The sequence below is a fragment of the Littorina saxatilis genome, linkage group LG12, assembly GCF_037325665.1.
Source record: "Littorina saxatilis isolate snail1 linkage group LG12, US_GU_Lsax_2.0, whole genome shotgun sequence".
Taxonomy (NCBI): Eukaryota; Metazoa; Mollusca; class Gastropoda; order Littorinimorpha; family Littorinidae; genus Littorina; species Littorina saxatilis.
In genome coordinates, this window is record NC_090256.1 from 14,449,646 (window position 1) to 14,461,312 (window position 11,667).

General features: G+C 44.0%; 1 protein-coding gene across 1 annotated transcript in view; it reads left to right on the forward strand.

Annotated features, from left to right (window-relative positions):
• Positions 1-889: 889 nt before the first annotated feature.
• The window catches only part of LOC138981314 (uncharacterized), a 125,731-nt gene continuing 114,953 nt past the window's right edge, over positions 890-11,667 (forward strand). The window contains exon 1 of the mRNA XM_070354187.1: positions 890-2,096. Within this exon, the coding sequence (XP_070210288.1) occupies positions 2,000-2,096 (97 nt within the window). The 5' untranslated portion in view covers positions 890-1,999. The remainder of the gene's footprint in view (positions 2,097-11,667) is intronic.

Below are 11,667 nucleotides of genomic sequence, written 5' to 3' on the forward strand. Positions count from 1 at the left end.
CTGTGGTATGGTAATCTCCTAGTCAAATCCTGTGGTATGTATGGTAATCTCCTAGTCATAGACCGGAGAGGGAGTATGTGTGCGTGATTTGTTTTCTACAAAATATCGTCAGACCAAATCCGTTTTCAAATACATTTATCTCAGTACTTATTCATTCAATACTATCACACACAACAATGCCTGCACCAATATCAATCTTTTTTCCGAGAGTGGCGGCGTGTTCCGGAGGGTAACTAAGGAGGGGGCGGCCGGGGGAAGGAGTGTGGTGTGCGTGGGACCTCAATGGCAATGCAGGTGGTACCAAGTTCATCCGTGCAGCAGCAGCAGTATGAATGGTAGAAATGCAGCTCCATTTCATCGTGGCGTGATGATCGATTGTGGCGAGTCATTTCAGCATCCGCGGTTTGTTTGCCGCCGTTCGTGACTGACTGGGTGGCCGCAAGATGTCACAATCGCCATGATGTACGATGCCACTCATTCTACCCCTCGACCCGTTGTCCCCCTCAATCGATACTTTCATGAATAATAACTCGCTCAACATGTGCCCCCCGCTCTTTCTCACTCAGTCCTACTCACGGTACACAGACTGATATGTACATGTATATCATAGTGAGACCAAGGATAGGATGGATGGTGGCGAGAGAGATGAAGGGAGGGGGGGGTGTGTTACAGTGCCGTTTGTGGGGCTCAGTGAGCAGTACCCGCCAATGTTGAGCTTATAGAATATAGGCACCGTCGCGGTTGACTCGCCTCAGTTCCAGACAGAACACTGGTCACTGCACTTTCATTCCAGGGAAACTGCACCACGCTGTCAGCTGGAGAATGTTGTCAGTCAGTCCTCACCTCCTTTGGCAGACTGATACGAAGAGACGAAGAGATGTAAGTTACACCGACCCTAGTGGCAAAGGCAAAGCTAAATGCTCGTCTCAAAATCAACCATATAAAGAAAGTAGGGAAGAAAACCTTGCTCTGTCTGAACGGGCCGCCAAGAAGTTCTGGACACTTCCTTGTGTAAATGAGTTGTCACTGCCAGCAAGCTGCCCTCAGCGCGTGGTTTAGTCTGGTCGTTTGTGCAATATTCACTAACTGGCCAATAATACAAGAACTCCCAATGAAAACGCTAGTCGCAGGAGTAAGCTAAAGGGTGCCTTTGTCGGACTGTCGTCTGCTAAGTCAGTGAAGAGAAACATTGATAGAGAGAAAGGGAGCAAGGGACGCTTCCATGCGAGCAAAAAGCGAAGCGTGCCTTCCGTCCGTCGCTGTTGTAGCGTGTCAGCTGTGGTTTGTTTGGTAAAGAGAGCGCCAGTCGGCCCGTGTACACAGCGCGCTGACTTGAAAGCCTCCTGGAGGGGGAGTGTGTGTTCGTGTGTGTGCGCGTGGAGACACGACAGGAGAAAGGAACTGAGGGAAGGGTTCCCAAGTGCCGTTATCAATGGTATTCCTCTATCACTGACGTTGTCAGGAATTTCTCCTGTCCGCTTCCATTGTGTGCAACGGGCAACAGGCACTACTGCTGATTCCGGAGAGCGCGCGACGCGGGCGGTGATGCCGTGTGCCGTGCGCCTAAACAAAGGTCATGTTTTGGGCTGTAATGAGCAGGCACGCACCATGAGTCGTGTGATCGAACCGCTCCGAGCTGTATCTCTGTGCCATTCGGCTGTACAAACCTCCTGTGCCTGTTGTGTACGGGTTTCCCAAGTTTCACTTCATATCGGCAGCGTTGAATGATTTGCACAAAGTTTTCTGCTAGTTCATTGGCGACTGATTACGCCTGGCGCAGTTTCAGACTTGGCCTTCAGAGTCCGTGATGTTTTGAGCAGGTTCTGCTCCCCCCTCTGCAGTATACAGCACTCGGTGCCAGAGGTAAGAACTTCAGCGTGTAGAGGGAAGAGTGATTTTGCTTCGTATTTGTGTGTGCGGAGACAAAGTTGTGCAAGTATCGTGGAGTAGTGCAGTGTGTTTTGGTGCTGGCGACAGGACGGACGGGAGAGACAGGACTATGGGGACACGGCAGAGTGACTCGACTCGGGACGGTGTACCTGTGTCTGTGATTCTCATCTTCGTTGTGATCTGTGCTGCTGGATTCGGTGCCGTTGGTGAGTAGGCTTTTAGAACATGTCTTCAGGTCACAGTTATGATGCGCTTTCTCTCTGTCTCTGTCTCTCTCTTTCTCTCTCTCTATATCTCTCTCTCTCTCTCCTTCACCCCACCTCTCTCTCTCTCTTTCTCTCTCTTTCTCTCTCTCCGTTCTCTCTCTCTTTCTCTCTCTCTTTCTCTCTCTTTCTCTCTCTCTCTTTATTCTCTCTCAGTTATTAGAAAAGGCGTGGCCTTAAACCTCCGCTTGCAAAAATAAAGTCCCATCATCTTTTCTCTCCAAACATGTATAAACTACAATGTTTCGATATAATGCGCTTATGTACATAAACTTATACTTTTTCACTAATTATGTAATTTATGTAGTAGTAGTTATTGTAGATTTAGTCCCTCTTTAGGGCGAGGGCCAGATGCAAAAAATTATACCTATGCTTATTCTGTTACCCTCGTAAAATAAAGAATTGTCATTGTCATTGTCTCTCTCGAATGGCACACATTAGCACTCACATACACACTAACACTAACACACACACACACACACACACACACACACACACACACACACACACACACACACACACACATACACACACACATACACACACACACACGCGTACATACACACACAGTATCCTGGAGGCATAAGTGCTGATCATCAGATTACAGGGCCCAGGAAGAACCAAGGCTGGTTGTGACGTGCTATGAGAACCAAGGCTGGTTGTGACGTGCTATGAGAACCAAGGCTGGTTGTGACGTGCTATGCCATCTCAGGTTGCATTCCTGTTCATTTTGTATAATGGAGTGGAACACGATACCTTGCTTGACCCATGTCCTTTCTCTCTCTCTCTCTCTCTCTCTCTCTCTCTCTCTCTCTCTCTCTCTCTCTCTCTCTCTCTCTCTCTCTCTCTCTCTCTCTCTCTCTCTCTCTCTCTCCGGTCCCCCTTCTCTCTCTTTCTCATCTCTCTCTGTCTCTTTCTCTTTCGTCTCTCTTTCTCATTTCTCTCTCTCTCTCTGTCTCATTTCTCTCTCTCTCTGTCTCTTTCTCTCTCTCTCTCTCTCTCTCTCTCTCTCTCTCTCTCTCTCTCTCTCTCTCTCTCTGTCTCTGTCTTGCCTCTCTCTCTCGCTCTCTCTCTCTCTGTCTCGCCTCTCTCTCTCGCTCTCTCTCCCTCTGTCTCTCTCACCTCTCTCTCTCTTTCTCTCTCTCTCTTTCTCTCTCTCTCTCTCTCTCTCTCTCTCTCTCTCTCTCTCTCTCTCTCTCTCTCTCTCTCACAGTCCGCCCCGTGATCGGGAGGTCGTGGGTTCGAACCCCGGCCGGGTCATACCTAAGACTTTAAAATTGGCAATCTAGTGGCTGCTCCGCCTGGCGTCTGGCATTATGGGGTTAGTGCTAGGACTGGTTGGTCCGGTGTCAGAATAATGTGACTGGGTGAGACATGAAGCCTGTGCTGCGTTTTCTGTCTTGTGTGTGGCGCACGTTATATCAGTGTCAAAGCAGCACCGCCCTGATATGGCCCTTCGTGGTCGGCTGGGCGTTAAGCAAACAAACAAACAAAACTCTCTCTCACACCTCTCTGTTTCTCTCTCTCGCTCTCTCTCTCTCTCTCTCTCTCTGTTTCTCTCCTCTCTCTCTCTCTCTCTCTCTCTCTCTCTCTCTCTCTCTCTCTCTCTCTCCCGCTCTCTCTCTTTCTCTCCCTCTCTCTCTTTCTCTCTCTCTCTCTCTCTCTCTCTCTCTCTTTTCCTCTCCCTCTCCCTGTTCCTTCTTTTCCCTCTTTCTCTGCCACTGTACCTACCTCTCCTATATATATTACTAGATGAATACCTGCTTCGCCGGGTACCCGGTGTAGGATCCGGTCCGGTCCCCCCTCTGAAGTAGTCCCCCGGGGGACCAATTCGTGGCAAAAACTGCTCTATAATGGTCCCCCCTTAGACATCCAGCCTCGTTTTTCTTGTTACAATGTTAGTAATGTTACCAGCAATTTTAGAGAAAAGAAAGGAAAGAATCAGAGACTGGTTTCATTTCTTCTTATCAGTATTTATTTATTATTCATTTTATTTCATGTCATTTTTCTTTTGAACGGCATTATAAATCAGATCTATTTTATTTTCTGCAAAATATAGTCAAACAAAGAGATTGGTGTCTGTGCACTACATAATACCGGACGAAGATATAGATTGAAAATGGCTTGAATGCCTAGGAAAAACGAGGCTGGATGTCTAAGGGGGGACCATTATAGAGCAGTTTTTGCCACGAATTGGTCCCCCGGGGGACTATTTCAGAGGGGGGACCGGACCGGATCCTACACCGGCAAGAAGTAGAGCCGAATACCCGGCCTTGCCGGGGACCCGGCTCCGTACGAAGGAAGGGAGATAAACGCGCAAAACACTGGAGAAGATAAGAAAGAGTTACTGGGAATGGATGTACAGAAAAACCAAAATCGGTTCAGCGCTGCGCGCTGAGAGCACGTGTTGAAAATTGTCATCGACCAGATTGTGTTTTGGGTCTGCCTGAATATGCCCACCAAATTTGAAGCAGATCCATCGAGAACTTTGGCCGTGCATCGCGAAGTGACCGACAGACAGACAGACAGACAGACACAGACAAGCCGTATATATAGATATAGATTCTGGACGAGATTGAGGCGGATGAAGCTTTTCAACGTCTCAGAAATCAAAAGCAAACTATCACAATTTAAAAGCAACTTGCAGACCCCAATTCTGCAATATTCATTCCCACCTAATAACACACACACACACACACACACGCACATACACAGACACTGAAACACACACACATATACACACACGCGCAAGCACGCACACACACACACACACACACACACACACACACACACACACACACAAACACACACACACTACCGTGAAAATGAGACATGAACGGGTGGATGATGTTTGCAGACCACCACACCCACAGTCGACCCCGTCTCCTGTCCCCGCATGACAGAACAAGGGTCAAGTGATTATACAGTCCTTCACCCTGTCACTGCCCTACTTCAGTACCGTGAAGAATGTACGTTCTCTTTCCTTCTTCTGTTCTTCAAGTGGCATTGCCGACTCTTTCGTGTGGTCTCGATTGCAACCTTCTTTGATAATGAGACGCACAACCTTATTAGGATACAGACTACGAATACGCAGATTGCATGAAATAAAATTCCTTACAACAAGCAAAACTTTCAATTATCATTATGTATCGTGAATCGTGACCTCTGTAGTTCTCCTTTCTCTTCTGTCGTCTGTCTTCTTCTTTGATCCGCTTTGTTTTGTGTTTTATGTGTTTTAATGTACAATAGCTGCAGAGTATATGGTATGAAGCAAGACAATGGGTTTTTTTTTTTTTTTTTTTTTTTTTTTTTTTTTTAGCGTTTCTGCATAAAATATATTCCTTTCTACAAAATGCAATTTTTTATTTTTTTTTTATTTATTTTTTTTCTTGTGTGTGTGGTTTTCTACAATGGACAAAATCTTGCATCTTTAATGTTGGTTATTGTCTTACATATGTCTGTGTTTGGGTTGACCATAGACCTATATTAGAATATAGGTCCCTGGGTTGACTTAAGTGTTGTTTGTGGCGGTGTCATAATGGAGTTTTTATTTTTTTTTTCTTTTTTTGTGGACAACGCCTTTATTTTCAAATTTTGCAATTATGAAAAAAGTGCATAGTGTAAAGGGTATTGTGAAACACGAAGTTTCATTTCATTTTCAAACATGAGTGTTAAATTTACGGGAGTACCGTATCTAAATTTGCTAATGCACATTTTAGCAATAAGAACTAAATGGTTAATGATATCTAGACATACGTTGCCTGCATTTTCAACACAAACAACCCCAAGTAGTACAGATGTTGCGTTAAGTTTAACACGTACACCAGTTTTATCTAGTATAGTGTTTTCGACGTGTTTCCATAAAGGCTTAACTTTACTACAATCATAGAAAAAATGTTCGATGTAGTCTCTTTCGTGTGTGCAGTATGGACAATATTCACTGTCGGACAGTCCCATTTTTTGTAGAAGAATGTTTGTAGGATAGATGTTGTGAACAATTTTCCAGTGCAATTCTCGTAGTCTTGATTCTTTTGTTGCGTTTTTTGCTATAGACCAGCATGTTTCATTGACGTCAAAATTAAATGTATTTTTCCAAAATAAAACAGAACAGGGAGTGGAATACTTCGTCTTTACAATAAATTGCCTAATCAGGTTTGCAGTCATATGGTTCGTACCGTTAAAGGCTGAATAGTGTTGTTCGTTAATATCAGATGTCACAAACTCTGGGTTGTTTCTCAAGTATCTGGAGACAGCGGCTCTAACGACCAAGTATTCCAGATAGAGATTTGGCGAGGGCCCTAAAATTTCATTTACCATTTCAAATGGCATAATAGTATTGTTGTGCAACACATCATTCACATATGTAAACCCTTTCTGAGCCCATTTCTGATAATAAATAACCTGATTCTGGTTGACTATACCACTATTATTCCAAAGACACGTCATTTTTAAGGATCCATGCCATGGAGTTTTACTATAATCTAGCCATGTCGAGGCAACACGTTGCCAAAAAACAGACTTAATCTGATGAAAGCCTTTGAATTTTTTTGTTCCTATAGTAGTACTAAAACAAGCTAAGTTCCTTCCAAAAGATTGAAATGTTCCTCTTGGTATCCATGTCCACGTGCCATTCACATCCTTACTCGACAGTTTAATAAACCATTGACACAGGAATGAGTCTTGCATCACCTTGATATCTATCATATTTACCCCGCCCTGGTCTGTGTTACTGTTGACTACTACCCTTTTCACCTTTTCAAATGCTTTCTTATTACAGTCCCGTTTCCTCCACAAAAACCTATACAGTAGAGTGTTGATTTCTTTCAGTACCTTATCTGGCAAGCAGATGAACTGTAACACATACACAAACTGTGATAACAAAAAACTCTTAATTACGCAGATTTTTCCGAGAATACCCAGATTTCGTTTTTCCCAGTTTAGAATTATTCTTTTAACTTTAGCGATTTTTTCTTGCCAGTTCATCTCAATTTCGGATGCGCTTTTAGCGTTTGAGAAGTAAACTCCTAAGATTTTTATCTGGTTTACGCGTTTAAAGCCAAAATCATCCATGTTTTCATTTCTTTTGGAACCATTCAACATCATTTCGGACTTGTGCATGTTTAACTTAAGACATGATATTAAAGTAAATTGCTCCAGTATTTCTAAAACACAGTTAATGTCTTCTTCGTCTCTTAGAAACATGGTGATGTCATCAGCATATAACAATACTTTTAATATGTTGTCTGCTACGTTTAGCCCTTTTAGCTCTACACTCTGTCTAAAACGAATCGCTAGAAGTTCTACACCGATCACGAAGGCCAGAGGTGAGAAAGGACACCCCTGACGAATCCCGGAATTCACTTCAAAGTCTTCGGAAAGCCACCCGTTATAGCCAATACAACTTCTTGTATTAGCAAAAAGAACTTGGACCCACTGAACAAAGTCTAGACCGAAGCCTAGCCTTCTAAAGGCACTAAGCATGTATTTTTTGGAAATAGAGTCAAAAGCAGCCTGAAAATCGAGTGCTAATAGTACACCAGGTTTTTCTTTAAGTCTGAAATATTCAATTACATCATCAATTGTTCTTAAATGAGTACTAACGTTCCGACCTTTTATATAACCCAACTGGTCCTCGTGTACAACGCTATCTATAACAGTACATAGTCGATTCGCTAAACATTTTGCTAACACTTTGTAATCTGCATTTGTCAGTGAAATTGGCCTCCAGTTAGAGAGTTTGTCTTTCGGGAGGTTTTTCCCTTTATGAATAAGGGTTAACACAGCCGCCGTTTGTGAGTGCGACAAGTGACCGTTTTGAAACGACGCATTATAGGAGTGAACAACAAGGCCCTTTAACTTGACCCAGAAAAATTTCAGAAATTCAGTTGTAAGACCGTCAGTGCCAGGAAATGAGCCGTTATTTAACTTACTTAGCGCCCTAGAGGCCTCTTCAACACTTATTTCACCTTCACAAACTTTCTTCTCCTCCTCTGTCAGACGAGGGGTTTCACAATTTTGCAAAAAAGAATCTGTATCGTTATCAATGTTGATGCTATTGTCACTGTACGCATATTTGTTTTCAAAGTAGTGTTTTTGAGCCTGCAGTATGTCAAACTGATCGACTAATACATCGCCATTATCAAGCTTGATGCTGGGAAACAATTTTGCACTGGCTCGAGATTTTTCAAGGTTTAAAAAGTACTTTGTATTTTTTTCCCCTTCATCAATCCATTTCATTCTAGATCGTGTTTGGGCACTTTTTAAGCGTTCATGCTCAAAGACTTCTAGTTGAAACTTCAGTGCCTCGCGATTACGAAGCAGATTTTCATCAAGCGGTTGTTTGGCAAGTGATGATTCACACTGTGCCAGTTTATCTTGTAAGTGCAAATACTTGTTTTTCTTTAAAACTTTCAATTATCATTATGTATCGTGAATCGTGACCTCTGTAGTTCTCCTTTCTCTTCTGTCGTCTGTCTTCTTCTTTGATCCGCTTGGTTTTGTGTTTTATGTTCCTGAGGAAGACTCTAGGCCAGAACGGGATTCAGGGAGGAGGGGACAAACACACCCACCACACCAAGCACCATGAAATCAGGACAAAACGGCTGGAGGGAACAAAAACAACATTGGGGAGGGAGGGAAACAGTTAAACTGAAGGAAAACAAGTTGTTAGTGAACAGTTTTCACAAGTACTATTACCGGCGTGTCAGTCAGTGTCGTTGTTTTCAGTGTGTTTAGTTTGACCGTCAAGCATTCCGCCATCGGACGCCTCAAGGCAACACTGGAGGAAAGCGGTTCCATGTTGTCACAGTGATGCGATGACCTGTTTGTGCGTGCGTGTGTGTGTGTGTGTGTGTGTGTGTGTGTGTGTGCGTGTGTGTATGTGTGTGTGTGCGTGCGTGCGTGCGTACGTGTGTGTGTGTGTGTGCGTGTGTGCGTGTGTGTGTAGAACACGTGCAATGCCCCCACCCGCGCATTGGGACCAGCGAATGTGTATATTTCGACGTTCCCCAAAACGCAAAACAGCCTTCGATGACTCTTCATTGACGAATATCACAGGGATTGTTCCCACATTGTCCACCAGCTTGCCTTTAATTCCTCAGCTAATACTGTGACCTGTGCTACTAGATCTATGTACATGTAATATACACTGGTGGTGGCAGGCTTTCTCTCAGCTGTTACAGCGACAGGAGGTTGTGACACCAAGGTACGGCTCCCAGCTATCTTGTCTCCTTCACCTGTGCTATTCTCGTTGATGAATATTTTGTCTGGTCTTGTCTTGTTTTGCCTCTTCGTGTTGGTCTTTGTTTGTTTTGACAACCGCTGTTTTCCCTTCTGAGTAGCGATTTTACGAAGGACACTTTAACAGTAGAGTGTGTTGTTTAAAAGATATATATAATTATGAGAAAACGCCTGGAGTGCTCAACGCGTTGGCTTGATGTGACCTAGTTTGTCCCGATAGATGGCGTTTTGCCTGGAGCCAGATCGTTGAACCGACTCTTTGCCTCATCACTTATAATATATACACCCCTCCTCCTCAACATTATGTGTGTGATGTGATCAGTCAAGCCGTTTATTGCACTAAAAGTTGAACCGAATGTTTGTCTGTCATTACTTTTGATATATATATATATATATTCTCCCCTTCAATCCATAGCATTAGGTGTGTAGTGTGTGTGTGTGTGTCAGTGTGTGTGTGTGTAAGTGTGTGTGTGTCAGTATATGTGTGTCAGTATGTGTGTGTGTGTGTGTGTCAGTGTTTGTGTGTCAGTATGTGTGTGTGTCTGTGTGTGTGTGTCTGTTTATGTTAACATTCCATCCAACCCAGGTATGGTATACTCGTACGTACGTGTGTGTGATGTGATCAGTCTTGAAAGCTGTTTTAACATTACACTGAATTTCCACAGACCTTGGATCGTGTCCCCATCCATCAGTCAGTCAAACGTGGCTTGAGGGATATCGTCGTACGTCCGATTTGTTAGCTTGCTTGTTGAATTTTTTTTATGTTCTCTTTGGTGACCTTTTTCATACAAAAAGATGTGTGGGTTTGGGTGGGGAGGGGGGTTGGGGTTGGAAGAAACATCACTATTTGCTTTTTCGTCCAAATAAAGCCAGCTGTGTGAGCTTCGTCGTCACGCTGAATTGAATCTCAAAATGTGCACTTGTCTTTCAGTATGTGACGTCACTTCCACGGGACTTTAAGTTATTCGTATGAACATTAGCTTACATACACACTGAACAAACAGCGAAAAAAAAAAACTTGGAAAACGATGATGAATAAGAACAACCTCGCACTTTACCTAAAAAGAAATGTTACCGGTGCGGTGTCTGGGAGAGGAGTGGAATGGGGTGAGAGGGGTGCTATTGTTATACTCCACCCGTTCAGCGTGATATAACCTCAGTGCCCATAATCGGATTAGGACTACTACAATGGTGCAGAATGTGACGACAGCTGTGAGCGAGAATGGTATTTTGCACCGTGGTCTGATCTAACCCAGTGTTTTGTTGCGTTCACTGTTCGCCACCCGAACTGCTGCCCAGGGCTGCTTTGTGCAGTGTCACCTTCAACTGGTTTCATGCACACGGTAACAATAAAGCTACATATTATTTATCAGTCACCCTCTCTGTGTCATTCTGTCGGTCAGTCCCCTTAAACTGTCAAGTCAGTCCCCCAACCCCTCTTCCCCACCCCCCCCCCCCCCTCCCAACCCCTCCCCCCTCTCAACACCTGCCGGTATGCTTTGAGTTTTAAAGACAAAATTGCCTTGCTACTGTGTGTGTGTGTACGTATGTGCGTGCGTGCGTTAGTGCGTGTGTGTGTGTCTGTCTGTCTGTCTGTCTGTCTGTCTGCGTGTGTGTGTGTGTATCTTTAATAATCCTCCTCCTTATCGGTTTTTTCTCCACCCAAGTCATACGTTGTCCTGATTTGTCGCTGATCCCACAAATGCTAATGACCATCTGCTCCCTGGTGGTGAAAAGCTTACAAGCTTTATCGCGCTTTCTTTCTTTCGTGATTTCAGCGGCATAATTATGGTCCACGTACATGCTAAATACGGCGAGAGTGACTAATGCGACAATTTTGTATTTTTCTCTGTCTATGCAGCAACGATAAAACCGAGAAAACACTTTCCACGCCACATTTAATAACGGCGCAATTATCGCCGCGAGACATCGCAAATGGCAGGTGGTTATTAAACGCCGCGGTATTTAGTAATGGGACCAATTTGGCGACTAGGCAAACAATCGTAAGAGTTGATAACGACGCCAGCGTTGACCGTTTGACCACAAATCATCCAGTAATTCTCAATCTCTTCTTCACACTCTTCTTTCTACTGGTGAGACAAGAGCCACTTTTTTTTATCGAAACCAGTCAGATTATAAGATATAATAATTATAATTATATGCGCTTGCAAGTGTGTGTGTGTGTGTGTGTGTGTGTGTCTGTGTATGTGTGTGTCTGTGTGTGTGTGTGAGGGCGTGTGTGAGTGTGGGTGTGTGTGTATGTGTGTGTGTGTGT